Source organism: Sceloporus occidentalis, unplaced genomic scaffold, assembly GCF_023333645.1.
Source record: "Sceloporus occidentalis isolate IW3139 unplaced genomic scaffold, rSceOcc1.0.p SCAF_1, whole genome shotgun sequence".
Taxonomy (NCBI): Eukaryota; Metazoa; Chordata; class Lepidosauria; order Squamata; family Phrynosomatidae; genus Sceloporus; species Sceloporus occidentalis.
Window position 1 is genome coordinate 138,995,312 of NW_028316981.1, and position 16,164 is coordinate 139,011,475.

Consider the following 16,164-nt stretch of genomic DNA (forward strand, 5'->3'; position numbering starts at 1 on the left):
TATCCCCAATCCCTTATATTTGCCTTTCCTATCCTAACATGATTCCTAACTGCCAGACGAGATCCGTCAAATTGCCTGCTTAGACAGCTTTAAAAAAGCTGTCAAGACGGATCTCTTCCGGCAGGCCTTTCCTGATTAAAGTGCCCGGCCACAGAATGACTGCCCCCCACATCATGTATCAGCCCACCGCTCTGTCCTCACTGTACTTTTATTGTGTTTTTAATAGATGTTTTAATTGTAATTTGTTTAATCCTGTTTTAAGGGGGGGAATTTGGGACATAAATTTGTAAATGTGGATTTTAACATGTTGTAGCCGCTTTGATTGTCCTGTCACAGAAAAGCGGGATATAAATAAAAGTTTTATTTATTATTTATTTATTATTGTGCCATCTTAGCAGCCTGGTCCTTTGTCAGGATAAAGTCCTTTGTCAGGAAAAGCTTCCGTGACTCGGTTTCTGTAGGCACAAGAGCAGTGACTTAAAGACGTCTGGCAACTCAACATGATAGCTGACAATCTGATAAATACATAGCCATGGTTAATACAGTAATTTAAACACATTTGTGATTGAAAGAAAGCCCAAACATTAGATTTTGGATGCTAAAGCACTGATGCTGAAAAGAGAATTCCAACATTCTGTCATCTGTGTTTTACAAATATGTGCAGGAGAAAATATGTTTGGATGGAAAGCCCACTATTTTGACTCGGGAAGGCAAGAGGAAATGCTAGAAATGAGAGCCAGAGACCAAGGAGGAATTGCCCTTGGCATCTACTTTTGTTTACCTCACGTGGGTGGGAGAAGAGAGAAGGTGCCCCCCCCCCCATTTGAAGTAGTTCCAAGCACCACAAAAGGAGCAGCTGCACAGGAGCAACTGGGCTGATCTTTATTTGCATGTGCTCTTGCCCATGTTGCCCACTCGCATGTGTGGTAATCTAGTGACTAAGGCCATGACTAGGTAACCAAGGGGTCACAGTGAGATATGCTATTACTTCTCTGTGCTTAGTTCACAGAGCCTGGAAGGAACGTGTTACTAATAACAAAGGGGCTCGACAAACCACCCAAAAGGGCAGGCTGGAGATGTCCAGTTTTGCCTCTGAGGGACACCTCAGCAGCCAAATCATGAGTGTGCTACTGACACACTGTCACGCATCGATGATGCAACTGTGGCGCCGTGATGTGCAGATGCTGTGCCATGCTTGCGTCATCATGGCGGGGGCTGTGTGAACGGGAGGCTGCCATGATGGTGCTGCTGCCACACAGTAGAACTTGGGACCATGTGGTCGCTCCACAATCCCAAGCCCTAAAATCGGCCTCAGACTGCTGCTTTTCAACAATCTGTACTGGGTCTAAGTTACCTGTAATGTGTGACTTTTGGAAACAAAACCACAGCACACTCAATACTCTCAAGATTTTGCTTTCAATATCAGATCAGTCTTCCTTATTTGAAAAGTAATTTAAGTCATCCCCCAATACTCCATATGCAGAGCGAGCATTTATGTCCCACTCACAATGGAACATTTCACACCACACTACTATAGCACTATGACTGCACTTTAACTGATAAATGTCAGAATCCCATGGGATCCTGGGATGTGCAGTTTGGTCAGACTCACCAGAGGAACTCCCTGGCTGAGAATCCTAAAGGCCTTCCCGCATTCTAAACTGTGAATCCCAGGATCCCATGGGATTTTGCCATGGCAGTTAAAGTACAACCACAGTGATATAGTTGCACACTGTGAAGGGGCCCTATGACTGTATTTTGATTCTTTCACAGCTCACTTTCTGATACAACCACAAATACACCTTTGGAAAGAGGCTGTGTGTGCAATTAAGTTCAGAGCTTGTGAAAGCAAAGTAGGCCATGGTATTGTACAGGCAGTGCTGGAAAGGAAGAGACTATGCACCTTATTGATGCTGCTCTGAGCTTCCCAAAGGAAGAGCCAGTTACAAGTGAAACATAGTCTACATCTGTGGAATGCAGTCGTGTGAGCTCTTGAAGGGCAGGGTAAAAACAATGGGTGGATCCAGGCTTAGTCATGGTTAGAACAGACCCCTGAAATCAATAGGATAAGCTAATCACATCCAGCTGCTTTCGATGGCTCTCTGTGCCTGACTAAGGCTGGATCCAACCTTTTGTCTACATAAATCTGGTCCACAGTTCCCACCATCCACTATCCCATGCAAATTGCTACACACATTTTCACATGATGCACAAGCTACAAAACACACACACATGTGCCCTCCTCCTTTTGCACAGTCACCAAACTCCAACTTCTGCCAAGCAGAGCTCAAGAGCAAACATCACACACTAAAAATACAGTCTTGTTCCTTGCTACGCAAAGAGTGGATGGGCCACATCCGTTTTACCTGCTTGCTAAATCAGCTGCCTGAAGCTGCCAGTCAGTTACTTGTGTACTCTTAATGCATGATATGGCTAGCAGGAAATGGTGTTCCTCAAAACACCCACAGATGCCGTGCCAAAAAGCTCAGCACTTCAGATGCTTCTAACCACTGCCCTGGTTAGAGATCTGGGGAGGGAGCAGGAGGGGGATCTGCTTGCAAGCAGCATGGACCTGGCAAGATCTAGAAATATGTTGCAATTAAATTGTTTTTAATATACTAGTGATAAATGTGTTTTGCACAAACAGCTAACCACCAATGATTAAAATGATTAAATATAATTAAGGTTACTAGAGAAACAGGAAGATTCATCTCACAGCTACTGACGTATATGTACTACAGGAAGTATGGCTCAGTGCTCAGTGAGTTAGGAAGGCCACATTGCATTATACTTCTCCAAGTTTTCACTTCAGTTTTATAAAACTTTTAACTGGAAGAATCCAAATCTGTGCTCAATGCTGAAGGTTTTTAACCTGCCTTCCTGTATTCACTTACTTCCTGGAGAAATCCTATTCAAATTTGTGAGGCTTCTTTCTCAACAAGAATGCAGAGGGTTGCACTTACAGCACCAGCCCAAATATCTCTTAGAATGTAGCTGGTTTATATTTAGCAAGGCCAGTTAACAAAATTAAACACACTTCCTTGGTGTTTAAAAACAAGCACCCAACATTTAGGCTATTTTTTTATTTAAAAAAAGCTCTATAAATCAAATAAAGCCAGTGATCACATAGGGACTCCCTGTTGATTTTAGATTTGTCCTTCTAACATCTGTATTTTGTTAAAAATAGACTTTGCTCAGTTGCCATGAACTTCTGCTCAGTGTTGTGACATCAGTAAAGTCCTCAGTTCATTATCAGACAACCGCTTCTAGAAATATGAAACACTTTCAGGCCAATTCTGTGCATAATTCTTGTGAAGAAATATTCATTTTCAATTGAATCTATTTTAGAAGAAAAGACTGGGTGATGGTTTTTTTTATCACATACAACGGCAATTAGCATTACTATGTGAACACGTTATGCCATGCTCACTCCTCTTGCAGCAATATGAAATCACATCAAATATACACTGTTAGACAATTACTTATCTGTCAGCTAAATTCAGTGATTGTTCCAACTACAGCAGACCCATTTAAATGAATGGAACTTGTTATTAAACATTTGTGTAAGTCTTATTTATTTCAATGGGTCTGATCTAGTTCAGATTCAATCCACTGTTAGTCTCATGCATTTTAAGAGCAAAGCAGCAAGAAAAGACCCAGAAGCCCTGGGCTGTGCAATCTCATCAACCTTTCCTTTTTACCACTAAACCTCTTGACACCAAGGAAGCAGAACACCACCCAATACAGGGTAAGAACAGGTAACCAGAAGCCTATGCCTAGTTTACTCTTCTGGCTTTATTGTCCAATTCTGGGCAATGTATGAGCATTTATACAAGTCTGGGTGGGAGGCCGGGAATATTGATACCTAGTGCTGCTCGATATGACATTTGGTGGCATTTAATGGGCGATTTTTCACTCAGCTTTTTTTTAATTTGGAGGAGATTGGGGACTCTGGGGGGGGGGGCAGACAGCACAGAAAAGAGAATGGGGTCGACATGCAGTTTTCATTTTCCCCACCCTATGGTAAACACCCTAGTAATTGTCAGTGATGGACAACTAGTTAGAAATACTTAAACACCTGTCCATCATCTACAGGTCCTTCTTCCATTAGTTCCAAGTTAAAAGATGGAACAGAACAAAAGATCTCACCAAATCCAACACACTAAACCCATTGGTGTAGGACCAGTGATGACCCACAATATGTAAAGTACATTACCTCCCAATTGCTAAGACAACAGAGCCAGAACAACAACATATGTTTTGGACACAAGCACAACTGCAACCCCCCCCCCAAAAAAAAAACAAAACACCAAAGTTGCAATAAACACACTTAAAACTTCCTATCGTTTTTGGAAAGGTTTATAGTCCTTTGCAACGACTGAATGACACACAGTTTTGTACCTTCACCAACCCTCCCGCCCCCACCCAAGAAGACCAACAGGTGCCTGTCTGGTGCCAAGGCTGTACCACTTCACAGCTAGTCTTTTCAACCCAGACCCAGGCTAGCTGCAGAACATCAAATGCACTTTCAACATCTCCATTTAATATTTACATTCAAGCAATTCATAATAATTGGAAGCTTATAGTTTAGACATTTCTAGTAGCAGCAGTTTCTATAATAGCTTGTTTAGCTTTAGATATTGATTATTATTATTAATTTTTTTTCCTTTTTGCTCATTGAAACAACATGTGTTAACAGTATCAAAAAATATATACGAGAAGGAGGGATGGTCCTGCAGTTTTATGAAAAGAAAGAGTGAGAAAAACGAAACCAGGTGTGGCTTTTTAAAAGGGAAGAAAAGAAAATATTCTGATATAACTTTTAATATATATATAATATATATATGTATTCAATATAATTATATATATATATATATATAGGGCAAATCTAGGGAACTCCATAAATCTAGGCTTTTTATATTTTTGTTATATAAATACCTACAAATAAATATAATTGCATGGCCTGCCTGGGGAGGCCTGCCTTCAGCTCAAACAATACATGTTCAGCAACACCACATACAAACGGGAGCAAGAACCACTCGACAAGTTAGCACTGTTAAAATATAATACTATGTAACTCTCCCGCGAGTTAACTGGGAAGCTGCTACCCTCACCATATCCTGATGCCCAAGACCCCTAGAAGACAGAGATGGCACAGCAGAGACTGATCCAGACCAAAGGCCACCCTCTGGGGAGGCAGAATCTCCTTCATGCCCCATGTCCTCTTCCAGGGCAGGAGGTGTGTCCCATCTCAATGCATCTGCCCTGTACCATAGGGGTTAACTCTACCTCAGAGGAGGAGGGAGAAGCCAGGCTGCCAAGGGAGAGGGTGCTGGAAGCCTGTGCCAGAGCTTTTTCACACTGTCACATATTCCTTAAATGTCACCGTCAGGCAGTTTGCGGTCACGTCTGTTATTATTATATTCCCAAAGAAAGGCTTGAACTCCTGTAGAGGTTCTTCTTCATCTTCTTCAGCCTCAGCCTCCACCTCAAAGCGTTCCACTGGTTTCTGAGGTTCCGGCACTGGTTTGTCGGTCGGTGCTGGTGGGGCCTCTGGCTTCACTTGCACCAGGCTGGACTCACTGTCCCCCCGAGCCTTTACACACCGTAAGTCTATGGGCTCATCCAAGTCTGAATCCAGCAGAATGACCTCTGGCTGGGAGGCAGGAAGGGCGGGGGGCTCAGGTCTCTCTGGGGTAGAAGGGCTCAGGCAAGGGGTGGGGGCACTGATGCTCCGGAAGGTCAGACGCTTCTTGCCACCCTCCTTGTCACTGTGGGGCTCGGAGAGGCAGCGCTTCCGGGAGCCACTACTACCACAGCTGGGTGAGAGGTTGAGCCCCACGGTGGTGGCACTGTGTTCCCGCTGACTGGGATCCAGGGCCCAGGGAGCCGGGTGAACCTTGGAGGTGAGTGGGAGAGGCTGCTGTTCTGTGGAAACGGGCACTTCTTGACCTGGGGCTGGAGAGGTCTTTGCGGGAGCAGTTCCAAGCTCTGCAGGCATGTGACTGGCCTCAGGCCCAGACTTGTCTTTGGGGCTACTGCCTGGCCACCTCTCTTCCCCAGGTCTTTTCCATGACTCCGGCCTCTCCTCTGACCCTTTCTTGTGAGTCCTGTCCTCGGCCACCCGCTTCTTGTGAGACTCTCCAGACTTAATCTTAACTGCCTGCATGCCATTCTCCATGTACTTGCTCATGACAATCACAATGCGGCCATTTTTGTTCTTATTCTTCACAATCTTCATTTTGCCCCCAATGCCATTGCTGGTCACCCCATCTCGGGGTGGGAGAGGGGGTGGAGGGGGCGGTGGGCCTGTCCCACTGGAGAGGTTCTTTTCCGCCCCGCTCTTCCCTTCTAGGCCACCCAGATTCTTTACTGGGTTCAGCAAGCTTTTGGTTGAACCATGAGACCATTTGTCTGACTGGGACATCAGAGGGCTTTTGCTATGTTCCAGGCAGGCCTGCCCTTGCTGGGGCTCTTTGCTGCTGGGCTGGTAGTGGGGCTCATACATCTTGGGATCTGGCTGGTAGTGGTGGTGCTTCTTGCTGTTCAGCTGGTAGTAGTATTTTCCTTTGCTGTGAGACTGGTGCTTGATGTTGCTCTCCTTGCTGTTTGGCTGGTACTGATGGTGCTTCTTGCTGTTGAGCTCATACTGATGCTGATGCTGTTGCTGCTGCTGCTGGCTTTTGCCAGAGCCACCAAGATCCAGCTTGGGCCTGTTCTCCATCACAGGGTCTTGAAGGCCACTAAGAACATTAGAGCGGCGAGCAAAAGATGGCAACTGCAAAGAAGAAGAGGAGGAATGGGTCCATTACTCAAGATGCGCAACAACAAGAAGATGGCACATCTCACTTTTTAAAACCAGAACTTGGCAAAGTCATTTCCCCCATGGATTACAGATCTCAAAATCCCCTCAATTTGCATGCTGGCTGTTGGAATTCTGGGAGCTGTAATCCAGGAAAAAAATGTCTTTGCCAAGCTCTGACTAGAAAAGACCTCAGCAACTGTCTAACACATTTTTACAGCAACCAAGGGATGCTCTGAACGCCAGTCTAACATCTTGTTCTGTCTGCCTTCCCCACCCATTGTCTTATGTGTGAAACCAAAAGTGACAGAGCATCCTACAAATCAGTTGCCCTTTTGAGCACAAGAGCAAAAGAACCTATGTGGAGAACCAAAGGAGGAAGCAGCTTGGCTGGCAGGCAGAAAATGCTGCTGCAAACTGTCTCGCCTCCAGTTACTTCTGGCCAAATCACAGACATTATTGTGCATGGCTGATCTCCAAAAATGAAGTAGGAACTGTATTTCATATCTAGATCTACTACTCAGCTGAGAATGCAAGATGGCAAATAGCTGTTAGCCAGCTGGCTCTGCAAAGCATCCATCAAAAAATTTCTTTCTGAGCACAGGGAGCTCAGTCATGGACATCTAAGGTACCAGCCTGCATCTGCTATTTTGGTCAGAAGAGCTTTCACACACATTGGCCAAGAGATCTTATTAATTTGCAGGCTGGGTAGCCAGTTGGCTGAAGGGGGGGGGGGGGGCTTGGCTTCCGCTGACATTTACAATTAACAATGCATTTGCATGCACGTGTGAGATGCAGACACTATATTTATCTATTCATCCATCTACACAGTGTCTCCCAGGGCATGATGAAACCAAAATGAAACTCTACTCCTTAGGGAAAGGCAGAGACAAGGATGCAGATATTTGCCAATTAAAAACACAGCAGCTGATAAAGAAGGCTTCTGTAAAATCATCCTGTCCAGCAAGGTTCCACTTTAACACAGTTAGTTTAACACATTTTATTGCTCTGTCTGATTCTGAGGAAAGGGATAACAAAAGGTTGCAGAGAATTTACCTGAACTACCAGTGGCTTTGGTTTCGGCCCTCGTTTACGGTACCCCATAAGTTGCTCCTGCCTCTCCCTGGAGAAACATAAAAATCAATGGCAATTAGGAGACTTCCAACAGTGCACAAGAGGGCTAGGTATGGAGGATGGGAGGATGGGGAGGGGACAGAGTGACCAGACACCCTTCTTTTTCCAGGACATGTCCTACATTTCAATCTTCTGTCCAGGAGGAATTTCAAAATGCCTTTCATTTTGAGCTTGACTAAGCAGCATGTATTTTCATTGATATCAGTATTTTTAGCTTTTATCTTGTAATGACCTCCATTTTTCTTGAATGCCCTCCATTTCATGGTGCCTTGCCCTCCTTTGCGGTCATGACATCTGGTCACCCCGGGAGGGGAGGAAGGATGACCTCTAACATATTGGTTAAGCACCTATACATGGCAATCCTAGGAGTACCTCTCTGTGTGTATGTGTGTGTGCATGCTTTAAGTTGTCTGTTAACTTATGATAACCCCGTGAATCTCATAGGGTTTCCTTAGGCAAGGAATACTCAGAGGTGGTTTTGCCAGTTCCTTCCTCTGAAATATAGCCTACAGCCCATGTTATTCATTGGTAGTCTCCCATGCAAGTACTAACCAGAACTGACCTTGCTTAGTTTCCAAAACTGCCTTTAGGGTATTTAGGCTCTAGGTTTACCTACTTGGGAATAACCTCACTGAACACACTATAAAGAAGTGGGAGGAAGCTACAGAATGAAAGGCAACAAGATAATGAAATACAGTAATACAAGCTAGTAGGTACCTCTTCCTCAAGCATCTACATGGGATCACTTACAGAATCCACAGATAAGCAGAAGGGGTGGGGTGAAACAACTACAACACTTTCACTTCTAAAAAACACCTATGGACCTCTCATTCTTTGCACGTCTGAAAAAAAAAACAAGTTGGAATATGGAAATGTATACATCTTAAACTTGCCAATATAGGCTTTATATTGCATTTTCAGACGCAGGAAACACAAGCACTGTTTGTATGAAGATAGCCTATGTTTGGTACAATGTAAGCAATGATCAAGGTTCTTCTGAAACTCTAGGAAATCCGAGGCAAATCTAAAAGAAATGTTTCCATTTATAATGTACCTCTAAATCTTCCCAGTGCTGCCCCCAAAAGGAATAGCTTATCTTCTGTAAAAGGAGAAGCCACTGAAATGCTCTGATCATGCCCCCCAGGTCTAAGTTTTAAATTGGGATGGAAGCATTTTTTAATGATTAGTTGTACCTTTATTTGCAGATTGTCGACTGTTTTGTCAAGAGCTTTAATCTTAAAATATTTTTTATATTTTATATTTTATATATATATATTCAGACTCCTGCTCTAAGCACACCTACAATACAATTTTATACATCTTTATTCAGAAGCAGGTCACACTGAGTTCCACTGAACTTACCTCAAGGAAACTGCATATCCATTTTAACCTTACTAGGAAATAAATTACTTTACAATCCAACTTTATTTTCACAGTAAACAAATGAAAGATTTGGCTATTGAGCAGTTTCAAGAACCCAATGGAATGAATAAATACTTAAGTCCCAATTAAAAAAAATAATTAAGGAGAATAATCTATAAATAGGTCTGCTAACATTTAAACAAGGTAGGCCTTGGTGGATCCAGGGGCTATATCTTTTGCCATGGGGCTGCAGGGACTGCCAAAACAGAAAAATGAATAAACCCAGAAATGGTCAGAAGTCCTGTAATGGCTTTTAAAGTTTCTTTAAAAACATATTAACCAAGGGAACCTATTAAAACTTAAATTGCCACTTCTTGACAAAAAATAATTCCAGAAGAAGCAAATCACCCTTAATATTGGGTTAAAATAAAATTTTAAAAGGTGGTCCAGCTTGTCTGAAGCAATCCACAGCTCCAAAACCAGTGGCAGGTGGTGGTGGCACATGCAAGGCCACACTTTGTGCCTTGATGTTTCCAGCTCTTGCCTTTGCCTAAACTCTCCCAAACATTCTTCCGCCTCTCTGAAAAGGAACACCGAGGCTACATTCGCACTGCAGAAATAATCCAGGTTGACACTGCTTTAACAGCCATGGCTCAATGCTATGGAATCCTAGGACTTGGAGTATGTGTTGAGGCTCCAGAGCTCTCTGACAGAGAAGGGTAAATGTCTCACAAAACTACAACTCACAGAAATCCACAGCATTCAGCCACAGCACTTAAATGAGTGGTGTCAAACTGGATTATTTCTGCAGCCCAAAGGGATGGCCCAGAAGAAAATACAGCAAGCAATAGAGCAAAACCGGATGCTAGCAGAGGGGGTGGTGGTGTCTTTTGCAAAGGCAATATGCTGCACATGTATCTATTCTGTGCAGAAGACAAACTGGCAAAGGTGGCAACCTCCAGAGTGCCTTCCCAATGCACTGCCACAAAGGAGGAGAAGGGGGGAGGCCACCAGCCCTGCAGGAAAGGAGGGGGCTGGATGGGATGCTAATTGCCTCATTTGGATTCTCAGAAGGAGTCCCGCCTCCCACTGCCTGACTGACAGGGTGGCAGAGAGACCTCCTTTCGGTTTGTTTAATGGCAGAGTGGCCAAGTGAGCAAGCCAGACACCCAGCCTGGGAGCTGATCAGGTGCAATCCCCTGCCCCTGCAAGCAAGGCCATGCGATGAGCAGGGCGACCAGATGTCCTCACTGCAAAGGGGGACCAGGCACCACAAAAATGGAGGACGTGCCAGAAAAATGGAGAGCATAACCCCAGAAAAGCTCAAAACACTCATCTAAATGTAAATGCCCACTTCTTAGTCATGCTCCAAATGGAAGACATATTGGAATTCCTCCTGGACAAGAAGGTTGAAATGTAGGACGTGTCCTGGAAAAGGAGAGTGTCTGGTTACCTTGGCAGCAAGGGATGTGCCAGGCAAAGTGGGGCAGTGGCTTCTGATTCTCCTAGCAGCCCTTGCTCAGTACATGGAGATCCAGCCTCTCCCTGCCTGATGTTTTGGATGTTTTGCAAGGCCAGGAGCCCCAAGGTCAGGTCTGCGTCTCCCAGAAAAGCACAAAATGCACCAGGTTCACAAGGAAGCCTCTGCAGGCTCCAAAAGTGACCAACATTTAGGCCCAATCCACACTGCAGAAATAATCCTGTTTGAGATGGCTTTTTTAATTGCCCTGGCTCAGTGCTAGGCAATTTTGGGAATTGCAGTTTATTGTGGCACCAGAGCTCTCTGACACAGAAAGCTAATATCTCACAAAACAACAAATCCCAGAATTCCCTAGCGTGGAGCCAGGGCAGTTAAAGAAATAATCCAGCGTGTTTTGGACCTAAGACACCTTTTCCCTCCCTGCTCCTTGACTGCCGCCTCCAGCCTAGGAGGCCTCTCCCTGGCCTGCCTTGTGCCAAATCCTAAGGAAAATCCGGTGCATGGAAAAAGGAGAAAGCCCATACAGCTGCCACCTTTGCACCATCGCTGGGAGACACTCCCAAATTTGGGAACCCCCCCCATCCTTCCCCCACCCCCACCCCCTGCCATGCCACCCATGCCACCCTGCAACCGCTTTGCCTGCAATGTGGCCACCACTGAGATGTGGCAGTTAGGGGCTCAGGAGGCGACCTAATGTCCTAACCACCAAAGAGGACAAAATGGAGGATGTTCCAGGGGAAAAATGGAGGACAATCCAAAAGGAAAGCTCAGAAACACTCCTAGCAACATCAATGCATGCTTCTTAGGGATACTCAAAAGGTAAGACAATTTGGGATTCCTCCTGGAGAGGGGACACACCGAAACAAATGAGAATACTTGCTCACAGGGAATCATTGGAGAATCCTTGGTGATAGGGATACCTGACAGAATAACTATCCACAGAGGAAAACTGGAGACTACTTGCTCATGGGAAAACATTGGAGAATGCATGGTCACAGGAATACACAGAATACTGCAGTTGCCCATAGGGATACATAGGGGAATACTTGCACACAGGGATACATAAAACATTTGCCTATAGGGAAATAATGGAGAACATTTGCCCATAGGGAAACATAGGGGAAGACTATATTTGCCCATAAGATCCATAATGGAATACTTGCCCATAGGGATACATAGGGGAATACTATATTTGCCTAGCAGGATACATAGGGAAATATTTTCTCATAGGGAAACATAGGGGAATACTATCTAGGGGAATATCTGCCCACAGGGAAACTTTGGAGAATACTTGGCCATAGGGATACATAAGAGACGGCTTGCCCATAGAGCAAAAGCGGACCCTCCTTGCCCACAGGGAAACGTTGGGGCATACCTGGCCACGGGGGACTGCTTGCCCCTAGCGATCCCCAGGGGAATCCTATGGGCCAGTAAGCAGTCTCTCCGGTCTCCCTCTGGGCAGAGATGCTTTCTGGGTCTTAGGTGAAAAGGACTGCCTGTCACGTTTGTGTTTCAGCCCGTCCCCGCGGAGGGCGGGTCCGGGAAAAGGAGGACGGCTGGGGCCTAGGCCGGCTTGCACCCGGCGCTTGCAACCGCAGAAGCCAGAGGAGGCCGCCTTTCCCATCGCGGGGAGCGCGGGGCGGTCGGGTTGCGCGCGGCGCCTCCGCGGCACTTGGCTTTAACGCCTTCGCTGCCGGGGCCTCCAATAGCCCCCCCCCCCGCCCTCAGCCTTGGCTATGTATTCCCCTCCAAGCATCCCCTCCGAAAAAGAAAACAGAGATCCCCCCAACCCTTCCCCGAGGCCCCCCGATTTCCCCAGAGCAGCACATCTTCTCACCTGTTTTGGAAAGCGATCAGGAGCCTGGGATCCAGGATGTTTTCCTCCGGCTCCCACGTGTTATACCTTGCGAAGGGAAAAAGGGAGGAAGGGGAAAGAAAAAAGAAGAAGAGGAAGACATGGGGGTTGATCAGACCCCTTCCTCGGGTGCCAGGCGTCTCTCTCTCTCTCTCTCTCTCTCTGTTTCTTCCCTGGCCAGCTGCGTGGAGGGGCCATTTTAGATGCAACGGACGACACCCCCCCTTCCTAACCCTGGATCCATTTGGAAGTGGGCTTTCCGGGCTGGAGGCGAGGGGGTCTCTTTGGGGAGAGCAGTGGCGAGGCCACAGAAATTTCCCCTTTGGGGGGGTCTGGCCACCGCCACCGGCTTTGGCGTCCAAATGCCGCCCAGGTGCTGAGTCCGCCTGAGCCGGGGCTGTCATCCAAGCCCTCTTCCTCCTCCTCCTCCCCCCAGAGCCAGAAGGAGGCGCAGAGAAGGCAGGATCGGGGAAGTGTGTTTGGGGCAGCGAGGGAGGGAGGGAGGCAGGGAGAAAGGCGGTGGGTCCAGTTAAAACGTGCAGCGAGCTGGCCGCCTAGTGACAGTCCTTGGCTCCTTCTTCTCCAGCCCGGATTGCAAAGCGGGCGGGGGATTTAAGGCCATTTAAAAAAACTAAAACCACACAGATCCCCTCCCTCTCTCTTTCCCCCTCCCCATAACCTCTCCTCCTCCTCCTGCTGCTGCCTCCCTCCCTGCCTCCCCGCCTTCCCCCTCGTCCGATCTCTGGGGCTGCTCGCTTCTGCAACATGGAGCCTGCCTTGCCGAGGGAAAGGAGCCATTTTCCTGCCACTGCTCCACATCAGCCGCCTCCTCCGCCTCCTCCTCCCAAAGACTGGCCTCGTCCCCGATCGATGCACAGCCCCCCCCCCCGTCCTGCTCCATTTTGATGCATCAGATGTAAAAGAGTCCCCGAGGCGTTTCCCGGATGGTCGGAAGAAGAAGAGGCAAGAGGGAGGGAGGGAGGGAGGGAGGGAGGGCAGGGGACTACTTACTTGGACGACCATCCCCTCCATTTGACGAGGTACTCCACTCGGCCCTGCAAGAGAGGAAGGGAAAAAAAAAGGGGGGTCAGGCCCCAGAGTCCACCCGAGACCCCCGCTCGGCCCCCATCGCCCTCCTCCTCCTCCTCCGCCTCCGATGCATCGCACCTTCCGGAGCCGCTTCTTCTCGATGCTTTCCACCGCGAAGACGTGCTCGCCCACCGCCGGCAGCTCCATGGTGGACACAGGGAGGAGATGGGGCTCTGTCTGGGGGGCTTGTCCCTTGCTGCAAGGGGGGATCGCCAGCAAGAAGGCAGGCGGGCAGCCTGGGCTCTCCTCTTCCAGTCCTCCTCCTCCTCCTCCTCGTCGTCGTCTCGCTTCGCTTTGCCAGACAACTGAGCTGCAGCTTCTTGCAGCGGCGCAACTCATGCAAAGCCAGCTGGAGACGTCACAGAGGGCGGGGCCCCTCTGCCTGTCAAAAAGAAGGCCGCCCCCGGATTGGCTCCGCGCTAGGAAGAGGGCGGGGCCGAGACTGGCCGCATCTGCACTGCAGGAACTAATTCGGGTCGGCCCCGCTTTCATTACTCGTGCTGGGGAATGTTGGCCTTTTGTCGTCCGTTGCGACAAACCCTAGAGTTCCACAGCCATGGCCAAGGGGCACATGTCCTCCTCAAGGCAAAGGAGAAGGACTTCCAGGACATGACCCCACGGAAGCTCAAAACGCCCACAGACATGCCAAGTTCGTCCTGCTCCACATGATGGAGGACTTTATGGGGTTCCCGCTGGACGGAAGGTGGAAATGGAGGACACGGCTTGGGAAAGGAGGACCAAGTCTCTGGACACCCTGGACGTGGCAGTTAAAAATGGTGTCAAAGCGGGTTATTCCTGCCACGTGGATGGAGGCTATGGCTGCATCCACACTGGAGAAATAACCCGGTTTGGCACCACTTTAAGTGCTTTGGCTCAAGGCTGTGGAATTCTGGGAGCTCCGCTCCGCTCTGGGCCCACAACAAACTCCAACTCCCAGAATTCCATAACCTTGAGTCAGAAGAGAGTTAAAGCAGTGCCAAACCGGGCTATATCTCCTGTGTGGATGCAACCTCTGTCTCCAATTTCTTCAATGAGGGGCGTCTTAATCTCTCCCCATCACCATCCTCCATTATTCTACTTCAAGAAAGGGAGGGACCTTTTAAAGCAAAACAGGGCTGGCCCTTGGCTTTCAAAATGGACCTGGCAGAAGTCTGTGTGTGTGTGGGGGGGGGGGCTCCTCCGCCTTCGGGGTCTTTAGGGAGGAGCCGCCCTTTGCCATCCACGGGGGTTCAGCCCTGGTCCCAGTCCTCCGTTCTCCCGAAAGGACCCGAGTCTAATGGACACCACTGTCGATAAGCGACTGTGGCATCGGGGCGCCGTTTAAAAGGAAACCCAGGCTGCATCCGCACTGGTGAAATAACCCGGATTGATACCACTTGAACTGCCAGGGCCCCGTGCTATGGAAGTGTCGTTTGTCTTGGCACCAGAGCGGAGCAAACAACCCCGAACGAACGACGCTTGGAGCCATGGTACTTTGAGTGGTATCCAACCGGATTATTTCCCCAGTGCGGATGCAGCCTAAGAGCCCATCAAATGTGGGGGAGGTTGGTAGGTCCAGAGTCCAGAGTGGAGATCGACGGGAGGGGAGGAAGGAGAAGAGACCCTCTTGACACCGGTTTGGATGGCAATCTAAGGAGGGAACCAGACGGGGCAAGAACACACGTGTTTGCGAACGAGGCGAGTTCTTAGGAGCCAAGGCGGGTGAGGAAGAGAAACCAGCGCTAGAGAAACCGGATCCAAACCAGATTTGATCCAGATCAGTAGGACTCCGGTGAACGGAAAAGACTCTTCAAAGAGATCGATAGAGGACAAATCCCGCTCTCCTTTCGGGGGCTGCATCCGCACTGCAGAAATAACCCGGCTTGACACCACTTTGCCTGCCATGGCTCGAGGCTATGGAATTCTGGGAATGGTAGCGTGTTGTGGCACCAGTGCGGAACACACTGATGGCCGTGTGTGTTATCTCAGCCCAGGCTCCGCTGGGCCCTTGTGCCTGGGCCTGACTCCCCAATCTGGTCGGGAGGGCTCCAGGGGAGGCTGCCCTGCGGAGTTCTTGGGGGGGGGGGGTGTCGATCCTTTGCAGGGAAGCGAAGGCAAGGGCCGGATTTGCCGCCGCGAAGGGCCCAGCCTCCCGGCCCAGCCAATTGCGAGGAAGGTTGTTGCTGAGAACCAGGGCGGAGTGACGTGGAGGAAGGAGGGCAGCTACCTGGAGGCCGGGCAGCGGGTGGATGGCCTCAGGAGGACCCACCCCAAATCTACCTGGACCAAGCGGAGGCCCATAGAAGGGGAGCCGCTCCGATGCGGGAGAAGGCGGGCGCCGGGCCCCGATCGCTCGCCCCCAGGCCCAGCTGGCTCCCAAAGCCTCGAGCCGGTGCTCAGAAGGGCCCCCGCGACCCCCGGTTTCTTTCTCCGTGGCCAACACGCGGGATTTTTAGCAGCCAC

General features: G+C 48.5%; 1 protein-coding gene across 1 annotated transcript; it reads right to left on the reverse strand.

Moving 5' to 3' along the window:
- Positions 1 to 4,343: 4,343 nt before the first annotated feature.
- CBX4 (chromobox 4) lies at positions 4,344 to 14,017 on the reverse strand. Its single transcript, XM_089539045.1, has 5 exons — positions 13,801 to 14,017; positions 13,645 to 13,688; positions 12,616 to 12,681; positions 7,859 to 7,925; positions 4,344 to 6,778 (listed from the first exon to the last, which is right to left on the reverse strand). The coding sequence occupies exons 1-5, from the start codon at positions 13,867 to 13,869 to the stop codon at positions 5,357 to 5,359; spliced, it is 1,668 nt and encodes a 555-aa protein (XP_089395171.1). The 5' UTR covers positions 13,870 to 14,017; the 3' UTR covers positions 4,344 to 5,356.
- Positions 14,018 to 16,164: the final 2,147 nt, after the last annotated feature.

Bases quoted from the DNA above. Each gene is read 5' to 3' on its own strand.
- CBX4 (XM_089539045.1), bottom strand. From the start codon at position 13,869: ATGGAGCTGCCGGCGGTGGGCGAGCACGTCTTCGCGGTGGAAAGCATC. The intron at 12,682-13,644 runs GTAAGTAGTCCC...TCCCTTCGCAAG, and splicing joins TGGAGGGGATGGTCGTCCAA to GTATAACACGTGGGAGCCGG. The intron at 7,926-12,615 runs GTGAGAAGATGT...ATGTTTCTCCAG, and splicing joins CTGATCGCTTTCCAAAACAG to GGAGAGGCAGGAGCAACTTA.